Source organism: Ixodes scapularis, unplaced genomic scaffold (genome assembly GCF_016920785.2).
Source record: "Ixodes scapularis isolate PalLabHiFi unplaced genomic scaffold, ASM1692078v2 PGA_scaffold2__306_contigs__length_199485367, whole genome shotgun sequence".
Taxonomy (NCBI): domain Eukaryota; kingdom Metazoa; phylum Arthropoda; class Arachnida; order Ixodida; family Ixodidae; genus Ixodes; species Ixodes scapularis.
This window is the reverse complement of record NW_024609857.1, coordinates 41,461,786-41,486,968: the sequence shown is the minus strand read 5'-3', so window position 1 is coordinate 41,486,968 and position 25,183 is coordinate 41,461,786. Positions and strand designations below refer to the sequence as shown.

Here is a 25,183-nt window from a genome sequence, read left to right as displayed (position 1 = left end):
GGCCCCGAAGTGGCAACGAATTGCGTCTCGGCAGCCAGTGTGTCAAGGCTGGTTCGCACATTTGCATTTGACTGCCGAGCGTGTCGAGACCTCTTGTAGCCGCTGAACACAGTGTTCCAGGGTGACCCTGGAACACTCCCGACTTGCTTATATACTTTTATAATTTTTTTTAACCATAATTCTTGCACTGTGGGCTTAACGTAATTCTGGCAATGGTACGAGTGACTATTTCTAACAAACTGCATAGATTTGACCTTGCAAATACTCCAGAACCTTCGGGTATAGTTGTACATAGGTTGAGAGTGCAGGTCTACCCGACAGAAGCACCACCGTGCCCGTGCGTTAAGGTGGTTACGAGAGATCACGACAGCACTCTGCACGGTCAAACGCAAATGTGCAAACCAGCCTCTGTGCCGTCTGATGTCGCGGTTCCTGCGGTCGGTCCTAAAAATGCCGGCGAAAAAGGCGACTGAAGGCGAGAGGCTGGAAGGGTTGCCGCCATCCATGGGAGAGGCCAGCAAGCCGGTTGTCTCGTCGCCGTCACTCATAGATGGCAGTAGCTGTCCAGAGTTTTGTGTCAACATTTCTTTGCGGGGGCACGATCCTCGGGAAACTAGCCCTTAACAGCTCCGCTGTAAAAAACCATGTGCGCCGAGTGAGTAGAGTTGATTACTCTCCGTTTTAGAGTTTTAAAGTTGGTTTGCACTGATTTTGTTCTCTTCATTTACCTCTTTGTCATTGGTATTGCTCAATACCCCCTTTTCCCAACTGGTGTATGGGGTATGTGACCACCTCTGTCAATCCAGAAGTGGTCCCAGAAACATCAGTGTTTAAGTAGAACCACTGACCTAAAAGCTTAAATTTAATTTACAATTCATATACAGTGCAATCCACTTATAACAATAATGAGAAAACCCAAAAAATTCAATCGTTATAACCGATTATTGTTGTATCTGGACTAGAAACTGACCATTTCTAGTCTAGAAACTCTAGAAATTGATTGTTAGTAACGATACAACATCATTATATGTTGTATCGTTATAAGTGGATTGCTCTGTATACCCTTAAAATGCTTCACTATCGTAATGCGACAGTTTTTGCAAACCACGGACAATGAGCCCGAACAAGGGCCAAAGTCCGTGTGCTCTCACACAGATTGATTCTCAACAACTGATGCGTTGGGGACTCTGGATCGTGATAAGTGATGGGGGACCCTATCTGTTGGGGAAAATGGGGGATACTAGATGATTACGATGACAAAGGGGTAAGTAAACGAAACTGAATGCGTGCAAATCGACTTCAAAGCTCTGAAACATAGAATAATCAGCCCTACTCACTCGTCGCACAAGTAAAACAGCCATTATCAGTTCATAAATTAAATAAATGTTGCTTTGCTTGTTTGACAGTTGATGGGTTTGGGGATTTTCAGAAGACTTTCAGGGACCCCAAAGGATCTGTGGACCACCATTTGAGAACCACTACTCTAACATATTTATTCAGGGCTTTTTGTCTTCTTAGTATCCTGTTATTCTTCTGCTCCATGTGATGACAAAAATTGAATTGTTTTCAAGCAAAATGTTTCTGCCACAAGGGAGGCAACTTGCTCTTGCTTCTTTTGCAAGATTTAACCAATAACGATCGTCAGTATAGTATCGAACACTGTTGTCTATCTCTGACTTGGCTGGCACGGTGTAAGCCACAACATTATTGGCAACGGGCTATGGATTGTCCATCCCGACTGCAACGGGCATCATAGAAGGAATCCACAGGGCCACGGCAAGGAAGAATGAATATGGCAGGGTTGGGAAGGTTCGATCCATTTGTGGAAGATGGCGACGAAGATTTTGAATCTTACATCGACAAACACTAGCTAAAGGCTACAAAGGTAAGCGAAGCCCTAAGGCTCTCTGCTTTTGTCACTGCAATTGGCAAGAATTCGTACAAGACACTTAAGACTTTACTCCATCTGGTCAAACCAGAAGAGAGAAGCTGGTAGGAGTTGGTGGCGGTTCTGAAAGGCCATTACACTCCGAGGCCGATAGTGATAGCCGAGTGGTTTAAGTTTAACCGTTGCTACCAAAAGAAAGAGGAGACGGTAGTCACTTTTTCAGTGGAGCTGAAGAAACTCGCGTCGACTTGTGAGTTTGGCAGTTTCTTGGATGGTGCTTTGCACGGCAGGTTCGTCGCGGGATTAAAAGACAGGAAAACACAGTACGACTTGTTAAAAAATATGACGTTGACGCCTGGTGCCGCGTGTTACATTGCTAAAAACATTGAGCTCGCCCGCAAAGAAGCCATCACGTCCCAGCCTATGGCAGGTCATCAAGGGTCGTCTAGCCAACGAGAAGACGACGAGGTGAATGCAATTCGGCAACAAAAAAGGGAAACGTGTCACAAGTCACCTAAGGGTCCACGAGCTTCTACGACCAAACAGACGTCCGGTCATATGGGAGAAACCACGTCTTCATGTTCCTGCTGTGGACGGGTACACACTGAACAGCCCTACAAGTACCGCAAGTACAAGTGTTATGTTTTTAAAAAAGTCGGACACCTGGCAGAAGTCTGTCAGTTCAAAACAGGCTCCGTTAAACACGTCGCAAATGATGGAGCTGATGATGTGCAGCTTTACACCGTGTACGTGTGTGAAACGGGGAGGCGTAACTATGAAGTAGATGTTAAAGTAGCCAACAAGCTCGTAAGAATGCAGATAGACTAGACACTGGAGCGTCCGTGTCGATAGTGCCAGAAGCGTTGTGTGCGAAGTATTGGGCAAACATTCCCAAGAAGCCGTGGAACCTTAAATTCCCAGGCGAAGATCAGTCCACTTCCAGCTGGATTATGGAACTGGAAATGAGGCAGTCCAGCCGGATTCCAGCTGGACCCAGCTGGACCCACCTGGACCCAGCTGGACCCAGCTGGACTGCCTCATTTCCAGTTCTATAAACCAGCTGGAAGTGGACTGATTTTCGCCTGGGTTTAGAACGTATGGGGGGAATTGTCTCACGGTGACTGGGAAGTTGTCAGTACCAGTCGAGCACAATGGACAGAGAAAGACACTTCCTCTTATTGTAGTTAAGGCACCAGGGGGCAACATAACCCCGCTGCTTGGTCGAGACTGGCTAGAAGAGCTGAGACTAGACTGGTCATGCATAAACACCGTAAGAAAAGAAAAGGAAGCAAGGCTCCTTGAGAAGTATGCGGAACTTTTTGGAGAAGGTGTGGGTTTGATAAAGGGACAACAGGTCAAACTGGTTTTGAAGAAACAAAGCACACCTGTCTTTTGCGAACCGCAACCTGTGCCCTATACACTAAGAGAAGCTGTGGAACAGGAAATCCAATCATTAGTAACAGAAGGTATATTGGTATCAGTGTTGCAAAGTGAGTGGGCGACACCTTTGGTAGTGGTACCTTAACCAAACAAACAGGTCCAATTGTGTGGAGATTACAAAGTGACCTTAAATCCAGCTTGTCGGACAGATCACTACCCTCTCCCGGTCATGGAAGATTTGGTTGTTTTACTGAGGGGTTGTAAGTACTCTACCATACTTGATCTGTCTACAGCCTACAAGCAGCTGGAATTGCATCCGAAGTCGCAAGATTTGGTCACTGTGAACACACACCTTGGCTTGTTTAAGTTCACGAGATTGCCTTACGACATCACTAGTGCTCCAGCAACTTTTCAGTCAGTCATGGACAAAGTACTGGAAGGGCTGAGAAATGTTGCGTGCTATCTAGACGATGTACTAATAGCGGGTGAAACTTATGAGGAGTGCTATAAAAAGGTGGAAAGTATGCTGGCATGGTTCAGCCAACAAGGCGTCAGACTAAAGAAAAAAAAATTATGATTTTTTCAGACGTCTGTTCATTACTTTTGACATGTGATCGACCATCGGAAGAGAAAGTCAAGGCCATACGGGAGGCCCCATGTCCTAAGAAGGAATCAGAACTGCACGCCTACTTGGGCATGATTAACTTTTATGGCAAGTTTGTGCTGAACATGTCAACCGAGCTGAAGCCGTTGTATGACTTATTACAGAAAGGCACAAAATGGTGTTGGTCAAGGGCAGAAGACGATGCATTCAACAGAAGTAAGGCGTAGCTTACGCATGAAAACATCTTAACATTCTATGACCCAAAAAAAGTGAAAGCTGCTTACAACTCCCTGTAACGCCGAATTAGAGCGCAGCTCTTGAGGAGGAAGAGGGAAGGGCACTGGGGGGGGGGGGGGGGTTAAACTAACCAGGGGGGGTCACGTGACCTTGGGGGTCACGTGACCCCCAATGCTGATGATGTCATCACTGACGTCACTGATGACGTCATCAGTGACGATGACGATGCGGGTACCGATGACGTCATTAGTGACGTCACTGATGACTTCACCAGTGGTGATGACGATGACGATGCGAATGTCGGTGACGTCATCAGTGATGATGACGATGACGATGCGGATGTCGGTAACGTCATCAGTGATGATGACGATGACGATGCGGATGCCGGTGACGTCATCAGTGATGATGACGATGACGATGCGGATGCCGGTGACGTCATCAGTGACGATGACGATGTGGATGCCGGTGACGACATCAGTAACGTCACTGATGACGTCATCAGTGATGATGACGATGCGGATGTCGGTAATGTCATCAGTGATGATGACGATGCGGATGCCGGTGACGTCATCAGTGATGATGACGATGACGATGTGGATGCCGGTGACGTCATCAGTGATGATGACGATGACGATGTGGATTCCGGTGATGTCATCAGTGATGATGACGATGACGATGTGGATGCCGGTGACGTCACCAGTGACGATGACGTCATTGGGGGGTCACGCGACATCGGCAGGGGTCACGTGACCTCAGGGGAGTCACGTGACTTCGGGGGGTCACGTGACCTCGGGGGGGTCACGTGCCCCCCACGATGTCACGTGACCCCGGTGGGGGGCTCGCGCGGTGCATTATGGGACATTTCCCATGATGCACCGGGGTCACGTGACCTCGGGGGGGGTCACGTGCCCCCCACGAGGTCACGTGACCCCGGTGGGGGGCTCGCGCGGTGCATTATGGGACATTTCCCATGATGCACCGCGCGGTTACGCCGACGGCGACGGCGACGCCGACGCCGCTCAAGCTGGAAACGGGCCCCTAAGAGCTGCGCTCTAAAAGGAATTGGGGCTTGTATGTGACGCTTCAGTGTACGGAGTGGGAGCTGTTCTTTTTCACAGAGTTGGGAATGATGAGAAACCGATTGCTTATGCATCACAAACTCTGAGCAAGACTGAAAAGGGTTACGCCCAAATTGAAAAAGAGGCCTTAGTAGTTGTTTTTGGACTGAAAAAGTTTCATAAGTACCTGTATGGCAGAAATTTCAGCATTTATTCGGATCAGCAGCCGTTGGCAGGGCTTTTAGGTCATGGAAAACAAATTCCGGCTATGTCAGCAGCCAGGATGCAGAGGTGGTCTCTCTTACTTGCTGCCTACAGTTACAAGTGGGTTTATCGGAGGGGTAGCGAGATCCAGATTGCTGATGCGCTGTCACATCTGCCTTTGCCCAATGTGAACGATGGCTTGGACTACGTCAGTTTCTTTTCGGCGGTGGATGGGGTGCCATTGTCAGCTGGTGAAATTAGGAGAGAAACTGAAAAGGATAGTGTGATGAAAAGAGTGTTGTTTTTCACACAGAACGGATGGCCTTCACATGTGGACAATGAGGCATTGTAACCACACTTTGTGCGCCGTCACAAATTGGGGTTGACCAAGGGTATGTAACATGGGGAAATCGAGTGATCATTCCCGAAGTTTTTAGAGAAAAAATGTTGTTCCCGTTGCACGAGGGACATCCAGGCACCACCAGAATGAAAATGCTATCACGTCACGTGTGGTGGCCTTTGACAACATATTATGTCGAAAACACTGTCAAAAACTGTAGTACTTGTCAACTAACGCAGAACGTGCCAGCACGTGTTCCATTGCTAACATGGGGTCGGCCAGTGGGCAGATGACAAAGGGTGCATCTTGATTTTGCATACCGGGATCATAACTGGTTTTTGATTCTCGTAGATGCTCATTCAAAGTGGGTAGAGGTGTTTCTAATGAGTTCCACTACGACAAAATGTACTATCGAAAGATTGCGAAGTGCCTTTGCCACGTTTGGACTACTGGAAGAGGTAGGGACAGACAATGGCCCCCAGTTTGTGGCAACAGAGTTCGTAGAGTTTTGTCGAGGAATGGTGTACGTCACACCAAAAGTCCTCCCTACCATCCTGCCTCTAATGGAAGCGCGGAACGGTGTGTGCAAACCGTCAAGCGGGGTCTCCTGAGGCAGGTAATCGATGAGCAACGGACGAATGTACCGAAATTGATGCAACATCGAGTCGACCAGTTTCTTTTGGCATACAGAAATGCCCCAACTGCAGTGATGTGATTGTTGTGCCAAACTGCGCCAAGGGGCTAACCCTGCTACATCCTGCTACATTTTGCCAAAATATGGGTAATCTGCGCCAAACCTGCGCCAAAGGACCAATTTTGGTCGCCTTTGAAAACCGAAACTATAATCTGAGCACTGTAATTGAGCACAGATGAGCTAGGTGGTGCAAGCAGCCGTCCGACACAAAGTACCCTGCATCAATCATTCATCCGGTCTTGCATAGTTTTTCCCGCCGTCTCTCGTCTCGCGTCTTTTTGGAAAAAAAAAAAAAAAAAAAAATTCAATGATAAGACGTACCTGTGTGCGGACGCTCCGATGCTAGCGTGCTGGGTACCAGCCATGCCGTCATGCTGTGAAACGAAACCATGTTTTTGCGCGGCGGGGGTTACTTTGTGGGCTGAAGCACTCGCTCCTAAAAGCAACGGCCGTGGCCAAACTATATTTGGTCCCTGGCTGCCAGTCACCATGGTCGCACGACGTCGGATGTTGCCGTCCCCACGTCACTGCAGTTATGGCATTTTCTAAACTGAAACGTAAGGACTGCCGCATGTTCATCAACAATCCCGTTCTTGTTTAATACGCTATACAAACATCCCTTTAGCTCAAGGACTGTTGTGTCGAAGTATTGATTACCTAGGTTTCTCTCGGTATTCTTTCTGTCGAGTCGTACCCTGGTACATGAAAAAATCAGCCGCGAAAGAAAGGTAGTGAAGAGAAGTGAGCTGAAGCAAAGAAGGCAATGTCCGTATGCTCAACCTGCACAGTGTGCTTATTTGTCTCGAGTTCAGTCGTTGCACAAAGCGCTCCAAGAACTTTTTTACCCTGGCTCGCGATGTCTTGCATCTATGCTCTCTGGTTCTTTTTTTTTTTTCTGTGTTTAGCTTGTACCTCGCCTGCCGGCCTGGCAAGCAAGTGCCGCTGGGCTGTGTTTTTTCGTCGTATGTTGGACAGTTACATTTTGCATACAATTTTGGGAATTAGTTGGAGACGGAGCGGAGTGGCATGGTTTCGATCGAACAGCCATCTCCGCTCGCACGACAATTTCGCATTGCACGGCAGTAGTTACGTGTTTCATCAGTTGGAGACTGCTTCCATTTATTATATTACTAGTCAACCTAATGATGTGATATTTACTACTAAGCTGGTCATTTTCAAATAAATTTTAACATGTGCAGTTTGGTGCGATATATTTGTACCATTTAACTGAAGCATTGTGAAAATGTCTCATATCACTGGCATTTCAGTTACATGTTGAAAGACTCCCAGGTGGTCTATCTTGACAATAATTGGTTGATTGCGGCGAGCAATGTGTCCTTCGTTTGTCCACCACTTGAAATGAATATCTGGCATTTCAGTTACATGTTGAAAGACTCCCAGGTGGTCTATCTTGACAATAATTGGTTGATTGCGGCGAGCAATGTGTCCTTCGTTTGTCCACCACTTGAAATGAATATCTTTTTGTTTCTAAGAATATCTGCTCCAAAACCCACTTTCGTTGCTCCGAAACACTGTTTTAGCTGCTCCAAAAGCCAATTTTGCTGCTCCAAAACTCTGTTTTGGCTGCTCCAGAAGGTGCTCCAAAACGGCTTAGGCCAGTCACATCACTGCAACTGGTACAACCGACAGAACTCCAGCCGAGCTGTTTCTTTCTTGGAAGCCTAGAACTCGTCTGAGCTTCCTTCATCCTGAAATGGAGAAACGCTAGAGAGATCGCCAATAACAAATCAAGACAGCCGCCGACATGAGAAGAGGCTCTTGGCGAACTTTTAAACCAGGCGACCAAATCATTGTTCGGGGATCACGTCCGACAGATCCTGCATGGTTGGTGGGACATGTTGTGAAGAAAGTAAGTGCATCAACCTATGTCGTGATGGCGCAAGATCAGCATCGTTATGTGCATGCGGATCCGAGTCATTTCGAAGATTCGTCTGCACAGAGAAGAAATGTCGACACTCCGGCTGCAACACCACAAAGGGCGTTTGGTGGTTCCCGAGACAACATGACAGAGCCTGCTGCCCTCGATATAAAGCCTGTTTCCGAGACAGCAGCATCGACCACACCAGTGCTTTGAAGCAGCATACGACAACTTAGGTCACCGAAGAGGTGTTCTTGTGTGAGTTAGCTGAAACTTTGATGGGGAAGGAGTGTTGTGTTTGAGTATTGTTTCAACTATAAATAGCGCGAGGCGGCAGGCAAAAAAAGTGAGGGTACGCCTGCGATGTGTGAGACTGAATGAGAGCACGAGATAAAAAAAACGTTTGGCTTTGGAAGGTACATCGGCTGCACCTCTTCCTGTCTTCTTGCCGTAAACCAGAACATAGGGGATGTAATATAGCAATTATTCTTTGAAAACGCCGTCTGACGGCGCCCCCTGGTGTCTGCTCCCCCTGGTGTTTGCTCCGAGGCAAAGAAAGGGCCGTATCACAATCTTTGCTTCGATTTTTAATAGGGAAATCGGCCGCCCATGAGTGTAATTTCAGGTTTTTTAGGATGTTTAGAGCCCGTAGATTGAGTTATTACCACAAATAGACATTCTCAGAATGTTCCCCTCTAATTCTAGGGAAGAGCATGTGCCTGGCCAACGTCTTAACAAGGTTTCGACAAAAACCAATACTCGCTAGAGTGTTAATTTCCAGAAGTCAGTTTTTTTTATTTATACTGATTCTCTTTTTTTTTTGTTTAAAACCAGAATGTTTGCAGTCTAGTTGTAACATGAGAGGCATAGGACAACTTCGTCCTACAAAGTCCTCCACACTTACCACTTCAGTTGAGTGAACACTGGAGAAAAAGAAACCACCAATCGTGGTAAAAAAAACAAACAAAAAAACTAGATATCTTTGTTTATACAGCGTAAGGTCAGTCTGCCTTTCATCATGGCAAGCGAAGAGGTTTGTGTGCGTGGAGGGGATCTGCTTGTCCTGCTTTTCTTAGCCTGCAACTGACTGTAGTTGTCTGCTCTACTGGATCGTCACGTTGTCCCCAGCGAAAAATGTGAAAGTCGTTGGAAATATTGTGCGTCTTGAACAAGCGACTTAATGCACACGTGCCGCCGCTCCCGCAGACGTGGCCCTGACGAGCGACTTCATCTGCGGCTTCTGTGGGGAGACGGAGGAAGCCCACCGGGACACCCTATCCCTGGTGGAGGCAGTCCAGTACGACATGGCCTACGTATTCCCCTACAGCCTCCGAGAGGTGGGCCCCGTTTACTAATTATTTCTTTCAAAGTACTACCATTCCCTCATGGAACTCTGACTGAATAGGACATGTACACTTTCCGGGAACATACAGAAGACAAAAGCAACAAACACTTCAATGTGAAAAATGCGATCAAATTTGATAACGTAATTTTCTTGTCTCGCAGATCACGCTGCACAAAGTGGGGGCTTTTTCCGAACGGAGCCCATGCGCTCCTCAGCCCCCGTGTTGTCGTTGTCTCATTGTGTGCCGCTCTCTTCGGGGCTTCTAGGCTGCCTCATGAATGATACCAGTGTGCCGGCACATTCTTTTGTCATAAGCGGCTGCGAGGGAACACAGCGCACTATAGACGGAGCTGGCTGCTGCCTAGGACGGTAGAATTTGGGGGGCAGTGGAATTCGGAGGGTGACTAAAGTGGTGTTGACCCATTTCAAGCCAACTCTGCACACACAGCATGTTGGAGCCAGAAGCCCCTCTAAAATCTTCCCAAAACGTGGACTGCAGAAGAAATACCTGTCATGGAGCATTGTTTTATGGCATGCCCTATTCGAACGAGTTTCACAGTTACCTCTGTGTCAGCCACAGCAAACTCTCTGCCTTTGGCAGATAGGTTTGAACAGAGTGGAGTCCGGACTTCCTGTTTATAATCAGATTTATAAAATTATGATTTATCCGGTTTTTTAATTCATCTGGTCAACTTTACTTGTATTGTGCGCCAGAATGCGGTCGCAGTCTATGATATATACCAGGGATCTCAAACACGCGGCCCGCATGTGGCCCGCGACTGGTTGGTCCGCGGCCCGCGGGCAACCGGCTACGATTCCTGGTTCCCAGGTCTCAAGCGCTAGAAATGGCATGCGCTATAGTGATCTCATCTCGCCGATTCATTTTCGCTTGTTCTTCTGATGTATTCACATAGTTTATAATTATATATCTTTATTTACCCTTTGTTTCGCTTTCTTTTTTTGCTTCCCAGCTTTTTGTCATGTTGAACAATTTCGAGGCGCAAACTCTCAATCAGCAGGAGCAACCGCCAAAGATAAAGCTACGAGCTCGGGATTCTTCTCTTCAAAAAAATATAGCCATTAAAAGACAAGTATTTGTTCGGAGTGTTGTAATAAAAATCACCAGGAAAGAAAGAACTGTCAAATGAATATAAATAGATAATGGGAAGAACATAAAACGCACGGACGGGCAACACAATTTCCCGACTAGCAGCACGCTCTCCATTCCAAGTACGCCAAAATAACTGATTTCTTTTGTTTTGTTTTTTAGAAGCATGTCGAAATTACCCAATTCCTGTGTGAATTGAGCAATGGGAATGAGAGTGTACTTGCTCTCTTGTTCTTTTAAGAACAAGAGGTTGGTTGGTGTCATTGTAATTCTTGTTATCACATTAGTCAGGGCCCCAAGAAGTCATATAAGCACATCAAATGTAAAGATGTCACTGGCAAAACTGTAAGTTTATGAAAAGCATAGAGCACGAGTTCTCTTCTCATCGAAATCTTTTGAAACCGCCTCCTCCTTCCCCACCCCCAAGGTCTTACGTTGGCCCTCGACCTTTTCGGTGTTTGCTATCTTGCCTTCACACTTAAAGGGGCCCTGCAATCATATTTAAGCGTCTACCTTTTTTGCGGTTTCCACGTCCCTCGGGGTTTGGGCATGCCAGCGGGCACGGAGAGAGTAACTAAGTATCAGTGTGTCATATTTTAACCGGACGACGCAGAAACCTCCTCCACCTACGAGGGCGACCCACGGTGCCGAAAGCGCGCAAAATGTGACGTCTTAGGTCCTGGGCTTACTACTGGTCAGAGCCGCTAAAAGCTTCTTTTTTGTTGAAATACAAAATATAAGTGGCGCGAACTGTTTTAATTATTTATAAAAGTAGTTTTGGTTTAATTTTTTTTATATCAGAAATGAAACAAATGCAGTTTATAAAGTATGGAAACAAGAAATGACCCGTTGACATATTGCCACCAAGCGGTGGAAAAGGCGGCGCATACTAGAAAGGTGTAGTGGGATCAGGCGCCAACGAGCGGTGAGCGTAGGAAGGTCCCGGATGTACGCGGCGGCGCAGCGGTCGTACGGACTGGAGGATCTGACCGGTTCCAAGCGTTTTCAAGGCCTTCGGCAAGCAGCTTTGGCTTGCGGCTTGGACTTTTGGCACTATGGCAGCACGAAGTGGCTCCAGTTCTGAACTGATCTTTACCCAGTGTTTGGTGTCGTTCGTGGCCAACGAAATGTCAAGCCGAATTAGTGTTTAATCGTGCAGAAAATGCAATGCGAGCCGCCCTGACTGCCCGCTTCATACAGCCTATCCAGAACATGCCTTAGTGGCGCCCTCCCGAACCGTCGTCACGGACTGCGGCAGCCGTGACCGCTCGCTGAGCTCACTGACCCTCCTCTAGTTCACGGCCACTCAAGCAACCAAGGACGTCATGAAGGCGGTTATTTTTTGCTTGTTTTTGTAAATATAATTTGCCTATAACTTCTAAAATAAAGCGAAATTTGAGAAAAGAAAAGTTTCATTAAAAACCAGTAAAAAAGTCGTTGCAGGGCCCCCTGAAATGAGTTTGAGACCATGGATATGTACTCACAGCAGTTTAACTTTGCAAATTTTACTGGGAACGGTGGGAAGGGGCTCTTAAGTCTGCCGAGAGGGGAAAAATGCTGAATCCACCTCTGTGCATCGCCGGTCTTTTATTTCTATGGCACTCGCAGAAGACCCACGCGCACCGTCGACTTGAAGACGACGTGCCCCTGGAGGTGAAGAAGAGGCGGGTGGCTGAAGTGCTGGCCATGTTCCGCCGCCGCGTGAAGCAGCTTCATGACAAGGAAGTCGGATTGCTCCAGTTGGTCCTGGTGGAAGGGGTGAGGAAACAGCCCCCATTGGCAACATATTAAAGCAAAAACAGCACGCTGGGGTTAATTTTTTTTTACGACGGTAGCGGTCATTGGTGAGGTTTCGCAGCGGATCCTTTGGCCTGCTAAATTTAGTGGGAAAAATTATCCGCTAAATTTAGCAGGAAAACTTCTCTGCTAAATTTAATGCAAGATCACAGTGTCGCAATTATTTATTTATTTAGGTATTTATTAAAAATATGAGGGAGGGTGTCACATGGGGAAGGGGGGGGGGGGGGGAAGAGCACACAAAATGCAGAGAAGAGATTCAATAACAAATATGTAATCATGACAGAGAAACAACACACAAATAATATACGAAATAGCAATTTCAGAATTTTTCCAATAAATCTAGGGACTTTCTCAGTAAAATTGAGCGGGAAAATATTTTTGCCAAGTTTAGCGGGAATTTAGTGTCGTGTGACATCAGGGTGCCACATTACGTCACAGTGTCACATGATGTTATGGTGCATGTGGCAACAAAGTGTCACTTAAATATTGTTTGCTAAACTTAGTGGAACGTAGGTGTGTTAAATTTAGACACGGCGTCATGACTGTGTGCAGCGTTTCGGCTATCACTGCAGTTCATTTGCAAAACTCTGCAAAGAAGCATGAATTCTTCTTAAGCTTCCTCAACGCAGGGTGACATATGGACGCTGAGTGAAACAAGCCAGACAAAATGACAACTTGATGTAGCAAGGTGACACTTTCGTCGAGGCGTGTTTCAGTGACTTGTCTTACGGTGAGAACTTTTGAGGTATAGCTCCATTCCTGCGAAATATGAGAATGGAATCATCGAGAATTTGAAGGGCCTGACGCTGATGGGAATGTGATGTGATGTCGGGTCAACGCCACCAAAAGATCATCGGTCATGGTTGTAAAATCGCATGATGGTGACAGCCGATGAAGTTGAAGACAGTCTCGCGTAATCTATGTTCCCTCTAATATTGACCTCGCACAGTACGAGGTAGAGAAATAAAGGCAAACGCGGTTGTGCAAACTCGCTTGCCAACACGTCGCTTGTCTGCGTCATCTGCTATTTGCCGTCAATGATCTGTGTGGCGGTTGGTTGAAAGCGTCATTGAATGCTGGCGTCAATTTTTTCGGACGATTTTCCATGGTATTTGAATGCCTATGCCAACTCGTACACTGAATGCATCTGTTGTTTCTGCATGCAGTTTGTGAGGTTTTGAAAGAAATAGGTTTGTTTTCGGAAAGCTTTGCGCTCTTAAAGCCCCACTAACACGTTTGTGGACGGCTTTCCAGGTCAGCCGACGATCGGCCGCCGACCTGGCAGGCCGTAACGACAACAACACCAAAGTCATTTTTCCCCAATCCTTGATCCCGGAGTCTTCAGGGTCTACGGTTCGGAGAGAAGTCCAACCTGGGGACTACGTGGTCGTCGAGGTGGGTTCTCGACTGTTCTTAGTTTCGGGAAAACGGGTTCACCCATTTGCACCCAGGCGTGAATGACTGTTTTGCAACCACTTGTGACCGCCTGTCACAAGTACTGCAAAACCTGCAATTATGTTACTGATGTGGAAATTGTCTCTCTTAGTCGCGGGACGGGACAGGGAAGGGAATGTGGACGTCTTGTCGGCTGTAATGACCTGACTTGAATGAGTTAATATGAGGGTACACTTAAAAGTTTATAATAGGGACACTATATTCACATCGTGAACAAAGTTTGCGAGCATACTTAACTTGGTGCCTGTCGTATTTTGCTAAGGGGTCCGAGGATGCGTCCATCTGCCAAGTGTAATGTCGACCGAACGGTGTTTCCTTCTTGCTCGGTCCAGCTTGTAGCAGTCCTAGGGCAGGTGTGACTGGTTGGCTTGAACACCTGCAGTCTATAGTTATGTGCAGTTCGGAAATGGTTCGGGGTACTTGGCTGCCGCCTCACCTCCTTCGTAGGATGGAAGGAAGTGTGGTGCACATGCGTTGTGCACCTCGATCACGATTTGGGGGGAGGGGAGCAGGATTGCTAGCTCAAAGATGCACTCCGATAAAAAACCTAAAACAGCTTCCAAACCGAGCTTTTTTTTTTTTTTTTTTTTTTTTGGAACGGCGTAAAGTGCTGTACATGCTTTATATCTTCCCTAAAATTAGTTAATTTAGTGGTTTTTGATAATGCCCAGCAAATGTTTTAGTTGAAACCATACCTTTAAACATATTAAATAAATTATTATCAAATTCTAGTTAATAATTCACTTAATTAGTCTGTTCTTTTGCGATCCCCAACATCCACTGTGACTGGCAATTTCTTCCCGTAATGAGTTATTTTTTTTCCTCAATCCAGATAGTTTTTAGAAAATTGTTAGTCTTTGCTAAAATACTCGGTATCTGTATATACATTTAAGATTAGCTTTTTCTTATTTGATCAGAGTGTGCTCCTTTCAAACGCAAAAGGCATGCAAATTATGTGCAAAAATTGCTTTTTCCCTTAACGCGACTACAGGTACATCTGAATTTCACCTCTACAGCATTAAACCAGTGTTATAACATTTTTAAGGCAGACCCATCTTTCACGCTGGAAGCATAGACAATGTTTCTTTTTTAGTGTTAAGAATTGTTTAATAAGTCCATGATTTAGCAAAAAAAAATTTAAAAAAATGAAGAATGCAAAAAGACGAGCAGTTTGGTTTTCTCTTGGCTCCAAACACCCTAAGCACTATGGCAGAGAGAAAAGAGATAAACAGAGTCAATTAAAATTGTTTCTGGTTTTGGTCAATCATTTTTCAACAGAATTAGGTGCAAAAAAAAAATCTGCATTTACTTACCAAGGATAAAACGCCTTCATCGGTATAGCACTATACTTTTTTTATATGGGTGTAAAATGGACACATTAAACGGGGGGAAATCTTGCCTCAGAAAAATGCGAGCATTATTATTGCGATTACTGCAACCAATGATCTGAATTGATATTAGCTCTTTAGTGTACTTCGAGATGCAAGAGTATCGGGAATAAAATTAGATTTCAGATAGCTATTGGATTTTAGATGCAACCCACTAATATTGATTAGCATTATTTTGCTTGTTACCACAAATTGATTAGCAAAATTTCATAATGACCATTTTTGTTTGTTTCTTTTATTTTCAGATTAACGATTGCACCAGCCAGGTCCTGAAAGGCACACCCATTCACATCAGCTCGCTCCAAGAACATTCGCAAAAGAAAGAACGTCTAAAGACTGTGCAAAGCTAGTCTTTTTTTTTTATTATTATGTTGTGAATAATGTGAGAAATAAAACTGTATGACTTGTAACTTTGTGTCTTGGCCTGTTTGAGTTCTCATATACACAAAATGACAACCCGTACCGAGTTCACTTTTTCTGTGGCAATGTCAACTCAACACTGGAATAAGTCTACTATCTTACTTTAGATGGATGAATATTTTAGCAGTATTTTGTTGATGTGTTTATTGCGGTAAAAATGTCCACGAATGTCTGGAACAAATAATGGACTTGGCATCTGGATTAAGCAGATGTGAACTTTTAATTAAGTGGATACCGAATTTGTTTCATCTCACAAACGAAAGCTTATCCACCCTGAACGAAAAGTTGAGTGATGATAGATTTTCGGAGCTTTGGTCTTTTGGTATGTTGCTATCCTGACAAGATCAATTATTTTTTTTTTTAATTTCAGGATTATGATTTATTACTTCTTGAACTAATTGAGAATTTAGAACAGTTAACACGTTCAAAAAGTTAAATAATACTTCATTGTGCGCGGGGTACCACGTCAATCCCCTGTGACGTAGGTTTTCCCGCGGGATTTCGCGCCGTTGCGGTGAAGTACGATTCGCAGAGCAACCTTCTCTTCGGTGGTCTGAATTTCATAGCTTTCATAAAGCTCTAAAAAGAAAAAAAGAAGTGATAATTGTTTTGTTTATATTTTGGGGAAACTTTTGTGCACAACACTAATTGCACCGGAAACAGTCAAAAGCAGCACTAACAGCATTCCCAAAACGAAGTCCAAAGAAAAAAAAAAGTACAGGGACGAGCGGCACGATGTTCTTGACAGTTTAACATATATTTTGCATTGCGAGTAATTAAGAAAACTCGTGACTTTCAAGTGGGACACAGGCTTGCATTTTACGTGTGGCACCGCGTTTTAGGGTGTCAGAGCTTCCAATGTTCGAGTGGCTTCATTCATTGGCTGCAGTCCAGCGTCGAGCGGCATGTCCCCGTGTACCCAATGCCTCGTCGTCTCGCCGTAAGTTATCGCAGGATATTTTCCGTCTCGTTCGCGTACGAATTTCACCCGATAGCAGTCATCGCTCCCAATCTAACGAGCAACTGATTTAGAAACGACTCGACTCAAGAATTAATGCGTTAGCCTTGAAGCGAGTCCGGTTCTTTTCTGCGTTAGGCCTAGCCAGCCGGACACTTGTCATACTGCACTGCCGCACTGCTCCAAGCTCTCCAACGGCAACAAGTGACCGTCGTCATTCGTGCGTCTTCCACTCGATGATTCCTGCGCCTGTCACGAAAAGTGCATCAGAAACGTTCCGTGAAACTTGCGTTCGCGTTTGCTAGGAGGCTTATTTTCAAGTGTCATATTTTGGGGGTAAGTCGGCCTTTGTTTTCGATCTGTCGATTGTCGTTTGCGGGTTCTGTCGGTGGCGCTTGTAGACTCGTTTGAGCTTAGCTTCTTTAGAATGAAGAAGAACACCTTGTCAGGCTTTAACTCCTGGTCACAGGTGCGGTACTTGAGTCTCCGAGCAAACTACAACTACTAATACTGCTCCATAACGCGAAGTTGCAGAAAGTTTTGGACGACCGACCTCTTCGTGATCCACATTTGCGTTCGGTGTGTGCGTGAACGTAGAAACTCCGTTTTGCAGGTAGATAATGTCCGACCACATCACTGCCAACGGCACGGGTTCTCCCAGCTTGCTCAACAGTCTGAGAAATTTTCGCTTTCAAAAGAAGTTCTCTCAAGATTCGCCGAACGCCGAGACGCCAGACCAGGATTCGGTTGAGATCGCAGAAAAGCAGCCCGCCGAGTGTGATCAGCCTGACAGTTCATCAAAAACTCCACCTCCCAGCGGTGAGTTGTTTGAAGTTGATCAGCTTTCATTGGTGTATGCTCTCATATGTTGAGGCTAGGAGTTTAAACACGTGAGTGATCTGCACTCTCGTTCTAGTTGTGGTTGTGATCCCAGAAACGCCGGAATCTGATCTTTTGAAAGCCGGCAGCGAAGCTGAGTCTGCAGCCGAGGGGTAAGCAAAGTCCAGCAATAATTCTTTATAGTTACAACCACCTCTTATTTACTCTATAATATATAGTATACTTCACATTTACCATATAGCATGTTACTTTTTCTACAATATTGTGTACCCTGCGCCACACTTTGTTCAGTCATCTAATGCGCTCAAATACATATGCGGTATACGAGTGGTAATCATTTGTTTCCAAAGCTGTAAGCAAAAATAATTTCAGTTATACCGCAAAGTCCATCTTTGCCTTTTTTTGTAGAAAACACCATACGACTTGATGGTCCTAAGATTGCCTAATGCAACATTAGTACACTGTTGTGTGGTAGGAACAAGTAATTATTTTGAGGCTGTCATAAAATTGAACGGAAATTTGTGCATGCTTAAGTACCCGGTATTGGAAGAAAAAAAAATGTCAGCCCAGATTGATGGTATAGTATGGAATGGGCGAGCATCCGCCCATTCCATACTAAGCGCTTACCCTCAAATTTTGCAACATCTGAAAAAATATGCACCATACTTATATAGGTCGAATTTGATGACCTAACAAGTGCCCATTCCCCAATTTTCGCGATTATCTTTATATTTTAAGTGGGCACTTGCTCGGCATTTTACGGTGACAAAATCATCAAAGGTAGGAAGCTTGCGCCAGAGGCGGGACAACCGAAAGGCCTCCCGGCCATTCTTGTTTCGTTGGTGGCTATAACAAGGGATGCAGTTCACCACTATACTCCATTTCGGTATGTCTTTGTAGACCGCTAACTCTACGGCCTCGACGAGCCAATGGGTATGTTGGAGCAAAGCACGTGACAGCATACTGCCTGTGTGCGCTGTGCACTCCTCACGTGCTGCTGTACGTTTACGTTCCGGTTAGCTCACGGAAGCCTCAACATTACACCTTTGCCGACCTATGCCGAAACAGAGTATAAGACTTGATTCTTGGCATTTTACCGAAATAAGCTGCATTCTCGTATGTTTGAACCACTCTTCTCCATTAAACAACTGCATTCTCGTATGTTTGAACCATTCTTCTCCATTAAACTGCTTTTATTTAAGTACCCTCGTTTCCCAATTGGGCAACCGCTTAGCAGCCTGGCACTGTTCAAAGAAATGTATCCGCTGTCAAGGATTGCACACCGACGTTTCCCCTCATTGCCCGTATCGAAAACGCAGGGCCCTGGCGTGTTCCACTTCGCAAACCCTGAACTCAACCACTGACATGGACGATGAGAGCCCCATTGTGTGCAACGGCGTGAAGCGAAAACGGGTCTTGTCGAGCGAGTCAGAAGACGACGAGAACAATCCAAAGCCTCCAGTTCGGGAGATGCCCACTCCGAGTCCGACCAATGAGAGCAATGCAGAGGAGGTGGAGGAAGAGGAGGAGGAAGATGACGATCTGGACGACTACACCCGGTACATGACCAGCAAGGAGAGGTGCCTCAAGCAGCTCATGGATCGCTTCAAGGGTGCAGATGTGATGGTGAGTGCTAAGCCTGCACATCCTTTTTCTCTCCTCTGCTTTGTTTGTTTCCTTTCGTTTAGGATTTGCTCATGGCATTCACATTCTCAAAACAGGTTTGTTGCTTGTTCTGCCTGTCTGTCTTAAAGGTACACTGACAGGGTACTTATACATGCCAATGTTTTTATTTGAACATGACCTATGAGAGCCCAACTACCCAGAACACTATTTGCAGCTCGAAATTCATATTCTTTCCGCTCAAAAACCGCCGGTCGAGAATTTGCCGGTTTCCGGTGTACTCGCTTCCTTTCCACAATCACGTACCATTCAAACTAATGTGCACCAAATATATGCAAAGTCATGGGTCATCTAAGGTAACAGATTCAATATTAAAAATAGAAAACAATATGGACCTATTTCCTGTGGCTTCCAAGAAGCTGCAAATACGTTGACTGAAAAAAAATTATTGCACTGATCACGGGAAGTAGATGTACACGTAATTCGCAATTGGGCAACGTACCGCGGGCTGGACGACGCGACGGCGGCGCACGATGGATCAACTTTGCGATGGTCATGGAGCCGCTACTTCGGATCTGCGTTTCGTGGTACCGGCCAATTGGTCGGTACCAGAACAGTGATGGGGAGGGGAATGAGTGTGAAACGGTCGCGCGACAAACGGTTCAAGCAACGTCCTTGTTGTCGTCGTCTGCTTCACACAGTTGAGAAGCGAAGGAACAGAAAAAAACTGGGTAGGAAGCGATAGCCACATAACTTCCAACAACTCTCTCCTCCGAGCCTCCGTGCACATGTTTCGGTTGCGTTTTTGGCTTAATTAAAAATATACGTGACTAGCAAAATATTAATTGGGTAGTCTTCTGGCAGCGTACTAGCTCGCCTAACAAAAAGTTAAAAAAAAAAAAAAAAAAGCTTGGGGAGGTGTTAGTGGCTGTCCATGCAGGACACAGCATGTGCCGCGCACAGCGTTTGCCGGACAGAAGTGGAGGTTTTCTCTCTTTTTCTGGTCCGTTTTTTTTTACGATTTGTGCTGTAGGAGAAAGCAGGCGTCCACTTGTGTCTTCGGTCTCGTGACGTAGGTCCCAAGACAACTCCTCACTCTTCTGCTAGCTGTGAGCCAAGGCCTTTGCTTCTGTTGTTTCTCCCAAACCTCTTGAAAACAAGACTGGGGAGGGGACAACACCTAGGAAGCGAAGGGGATAGCCGTGCTTTATCGCGCACGTGGTTGATGCAGTGGTCTAGCTAGGCTACCTGGCACCCAAGGCCCTCATGTCTTTCGTAGCCCCCCCCCCCCCCCTCCCTCCCTCCCTCCCTCCCTCCCTCCCTCCCTTCTTCACTCCCCGAGATGGCAACCAGCCAGTAAAGTGGGAAAAGGGGGTGCCGAGTGTTGCCAAAGGTGCCCCCCCCCCCCCCCCTTCCCCCCCCCCCCCTGTGACTGGGTCGCCTGGTACCCAGGGCCCCCCGGCCCCCCTAGTTGCTACGCCACTTGGTTGACTTGGTTGATGTCCTCTCTGAAATCGTCCGTGCACGCCAAACAAAATACAAGTCTTTAAAATTGTGCATGCATTTTTTTTTTTTTTTGCACTGCACAAGTTTTGTTTTGTCTGGACATCCTTTTACCTGATGTTTTATCTGGCTCATTACTTGTGTGTTTATTTATGCCCATGCACTACACGGATTGTGAATCAAAAGGGTTTGATCTAACTACTGTTACATTTAGCATTCAAAGTTCTTTGTTTAGACTTCAGACAGGTGTCTGGGGTGCCATGACAAAAGTAAATTACATACCTGACAAGGCACCAGTCCTCCACCTTCATTCACATCATTCAGCAAGCTTAGGCAAATGTTGAACGCATAAAGAAAATTTGTATGATTGGCATAAACCGGATAAAAAAAATCTATCAATAAATTTTAAAAAAAGTGCTCTATAAGAAGACAAACCGAGGAATGTAAAACCAAACAGTCACTGCTGAAGCTACCAAACAATATACATTCATTTTTCTAAACTTGCACAAGCATGGCACCAAATCAAAATGCTCTGGTTTAAACTACTGATGCGGTAGAAAGTGCTGATCGGGTATTGACACCACCAACCTAGGCGCTGAACTTTTGTTTATCATCAGTGCCCTGCTCGAGCAAAATGCGAAAAAGTGCCAATGTTGCACTTGTGTTAACGGCGTCGTGCACGAAACGCGAGTGCAGGTCAGAGGTAATTTTGCTAGAAGAATTGGCAGGGCTAAAATACAAATGCTCTCAAAAACAAAAAGGTGTGCTCAAACACTCTCAACCTGGTACTGCTAGATCTAGCCAGTTTTTTTAATTTTAATTAAAGTGGCTTTTTTTTTTTTTTTTTTTTTTTTGCTTTTTATTAGATAGTTGGTTTGAAGAGAAGAAGAAACATACATCAGATGGATTTTATTTGCAAAGACTCCAAAGTATGACTTTACAACAGTTTTCTTTTTTTTTTTTTTTTTATGCTCTCCATATAAAAAATTTGAGGTGTAGTAGGTATGTTTATACAGTCTGAACTTAGTCTGCCTCAACGGGCAAGTTGTCGTTTAGCTGTAGATGAGAAATTTAGCCAGTGCAGTGCAGCCGCTAGCCTGGGGTCTTTAACGTGCACCACGCAGTAGCGATACACGACTGCACGCTGGTACGATGCTCATCCACATCGAAACGGGCAGGGGTGGGGATCAAACCCAGGATTGATGGGCTATGCAGTGCAAGCTTTCGCTCCACATGCTCTGAGCTGGTGTGCGCTAGCCCACTCGGCCACCAATCCCCCATCTCCATATCGACACCCATCTCATTCAGCTTGCGAGGGAAGAAACAAAGAATGTAATAATATTTACAGGGAATGTAAACTCACGAGTGTGCTGGTTGAGTTGAGCATTGAAAGAATAAGACACAAATGAATTGAGAGACGAGGTACACTTTCTTTCAGTGTTAGTCAAAAGTGTAAAGTGCCGAAAGAGACGAGGACAGAATGAGTAAAAGGAAACAAAGCGCACTCGCAACTGAAGAAAGATGGAACTTCCAGAGAAATGTATAAGATATTTGTAATTGGGAGTAGAGGCGCAGATTGCATCGGCAAAGCGTTCGTAGCATTATTTGAAAAAGAGTCCGATTAATGTCAGACGGAGTTGTTACAAGTCTGACTAGGAACTTTTAAGGGGATTCTTTTTGGACATGTTTCCTTTCGACATACTTTGGTCGCAAGCATGCCTCGTTTCGTTCGACTTGTCCCGTCCTCGTCTCTTTCGGCGCTTTTTCTGCGCGTCTTCTCCGGCAAGCTTGGGGCGTTACCATGGCGACCTTCAGCAAGCGCATTTGTGGCCGCACCTGCAGCAGCTGCAGGACGTGCTGGTGCGGTGCGACTGGGACGTGGACCGGGCACTCGACCAGCTAGAGAAGAGCCCGCCCAGCATGAAGACGAGCAGCCCCCACCGCAACTCCCACTTCAAGACTGTCTCTGCCCCGAAGGGCAAGGGGGTAGCCTTCGACGGCCCCGAGGAAAGGGAGGTCGCCCCCAAGGTACTCTCTTCCTTTCATTTCATTACTGCTTTAAGGGCCCAATTAGAGCGTCGCATGAAGCTGTGTCGCAGGACCCCGAGTTTCTCCCCAGAGAAAGCGTAATCCGACGAAAACGTCGGGTTTTTGCGCCGCAGCACTGCGGCAACTCCAAGGTGGAGGGAAGGAGAGATGTGCACGAGCATTACAAGTAGAGTCCTGGCATGGCGACGGACCAGCTTGTTTTTAATTGTAGTTTATCGTTAAACGATTTGGGTGTCGAGGGCCGAGGCTGCTAAATTTGTCTGCAGTGGTGTCGAGAGTAGATACTGCTAATTTGAACTATAAAGGCTGGCCTCCTTGCCCCTGCCCCTTGCCGACGTGAACGACGAAGCCGTGGAGGAAATTGCACAAGATGTTGGCATCGTGCACATACTTCTGCGGATATTTTCCCCGTGGAAATATCTCTTTAGGGGAGGCTGTATAATGCTATAAAATTGTAATAATATACATAGAAAAAATAAAAATGCAGTTGAAACTAACCATTTTATTGACACAACTGAAATATTAAAAAACACTGTCGCATCATTAATGGTAGCATTACGTAATGGCAGCTGGTTTCATTTGGTAGTAACGAGAAGAAGAAAAGATGAATCGAAAAAATTTGTTTTACCAGAAATTTACAGAGCACCAAACTCCAGCGTTTGTGGTCATCAAGGAATGGTTATCTAACAGTTATTAAACCCGTTGCCCCTTTCAGCAGCACTTGCGTAACCAGAGGCAGGCATCAAGTAATGCCAACAAAAACGGCGATATAAACTTTCTCAGGAACACAGCATATCACCGAAGGTCAGTTAAATATTCGTAAAGATGAAATGTGCGGTGCTGGTCTAAATTTAGAGAGATTACTTCTTACTAAATTTGGTGGCAAGTTTTTGGAGACATTTGTGATGTATTGGTGTTGGTGGCAAAAAAATGGCGGAGCGAAGTTCAGCGCATGTTTTGTGGTTGATGTTGGGACGGCGCGTAAACGACAGCAAGACAAAACAAAACATAAACGCATTCTGCCATCCGTTGCCTTTACCCAATACGAGCCAAGGGGGCACCTTCTTTAAATGCATCTAATTTATAGAACCAGCCAGAGCATGACAACTGCGACGCCATGACGTCATAATGTTATGTGACACAATGTCACACGACGCAGTGACATCACGTCACATCGTTACGTTCAAGGCACTGTGATGTTGTTATATACTATTTGCAAAACTCTCGCAACGTGCCCTCGAGTGACCTCCTTGCTGTGCTCACAAAAGAAGGAGCAAGAAAGAGTCCTATAAATGCTATGCATTCAGAACGACTGTGGGAAATTCCAAAAACACAGCCAATTTTCTTCTTTATTGTTTTTGCAATCCCGACGCATCACAATTCGAAAGCAACGTGCCTAAAGGGGCTGCCGCATGCAGGTCAAGCTACGCGCAGAGGTCGTCACCAAGCCCGGCGAATCCTCGGAAGCGGGCGGCAGCAGCCCCAAGAAGTCCATGTCCAAATTCAAGGCGTTCAACAACCTCAAGTCGCGGGAGGCCAGCTCCAAGAAGCAGGGAGGCGGCGGCCGCAAGAAGAGCAAGCGGTCCAAGGCAGACGACGAGAGCGACGACGAGGACTACCGCAATGAGGACATCTACGGCTCGGCCGACGACAGCGACGCCAGTGCCGGGGAGGACGAGACGCCCGCCAAGGCAGAGGCCCGTCGCGCAGTCACCGACTTCTTCGACACAGCCACACTTAACGAACTGAGTGCCGTTCCCGGCTGCACCAAGAAGAAGGCGGAGGTGATCATGCAGAACCGTCCGTACAAGACGTGGAAGGCGCTCGTGGACAAAATGGAGACGGTCAAGGGAATGTCGCCTACCCTGCTGAATGGCGCCAAGAACGTGCTGCACATGCGGGGGGTGGTCAGCCGTCTCATGTCCAAGTGCCAGGGCATCGCCGACCGTATGCAGGAGATAGTCTCCCAGCTGGTCTCGGGCAGTGAGGAGTCCGAGGGATACATCAAGGAGCAGCCATCCACACTTAACAACAGGTGGGGCTACCATAGGCCCACTTCTCGTTGGCCTGCCATGTTTGTGGATTGGAGACTCATAATAATAACTTCTCTATTGTCTAACAAAATCAATGTTGGTGGAGACGAAGGTAAAAGGCAGTCTTGACTGGCGCCATACCCCCAAGGTACAGCTGCAATAGAGCACAAATGAAAAATGTAGTCTTATGCTCTTAAAAGTAACTTACAGTTGAAACCGTAATGCATAGTGCTCGGGCTCTTTTGCCTTCTGCGATTAGAGGTTGTGACTGAAGGCCCGAAAGGGTTTTTCCCAGACCAGGATAAAAAGTTACGCTGTTAAGCAAGATGTGCAATACAAACTGAAAAACTGAGCTAAATTAGAGAAAACTGAAGAAG

The 25,183-nt window shown here is 46.1% G+C and overlaps 2 protein-coding genes across 5 annotated transcripts in view; both read left to right on the top strand.

The window, feature by feature from the left end:
* The window catches only part of LOC8030397 (mitochondrial tRNA methylthiotransferase CDK5RAP1), a 32,618-nt gene extending 16,828 nt beyond the window's left edge, over positions 1-15,790 (top strand). Inside the window, exons 9-12 of one of the 2 annotated variants that reach the window (XR_006077953.1) lie at positions 9,491-9,621; positions 12,346-12,495; positions 13,167-13,267; positions 13,792-13,924. Coding sequence is in view for 1 of the 2 variants with exons in the window: in XM_029987071.4 (XP_029842931.3) it covers positions 9,491-9,621; positions 12,346-12,495; positions 13,792-13,932; positions 15,626-15,730 (527 nt within the window). In the remaining variant the exon portion in view is untranslated. Of the gene's footprint in view, positions 1-9,490; positions 9,622-12,345; positions 12,496-13,166; positions 13,268-13,791; positions 13,933-15,625 lie in introns of those variants that run through there. The other variant, XM_029987071.4, reaches the window with a different exon arrangement.
* A 676-nt stretch (positions 15,791-16,466) lies between these two features.
* Positions 16,467-25,183, top strand: part of LOC8030389 (SWI/SNF-related matrix-associated actin-dependent regulator of chromatin subfamily A containing DEAD/H box 1) — a 38,012-nt gene continuing 29,295 nt past the window's right edge. Inside the window, exons 1-6 of one of the 3 annotated variants that reach the window (XM_029987067.4) lie at positions 16,467-16,740; positions 17,372-17,577; positions 17,675-17,750; positions 18,918-19,224; positions 22,567-22,752; positions 24,192-24,808. In XM_029987067.4, the coding sequence (XP_029842927.3) occupies positions 17,379-17,577; positions 17,675-17,750; positions 18,918-19,224; positions 22,567-22,752; positions 24,192-24,808 (1,385 nt within the window). In that variant the 5' untranslated portion in view covers positions 16,467-16,740; positions 17,372-17,378. Of the gene's footprint in view, positions 17,095-17,371; positions 17,578-17,674; positions 17,751-18,917; positions 19,225-22,566; positions 22,753-24,191; positions 24,809-25,183 lie in introns of all 3 variants that reach the window. The other 2 variants (XM_040501957.2, XM_040501956.2) reach the window with 2 other exon arrangements.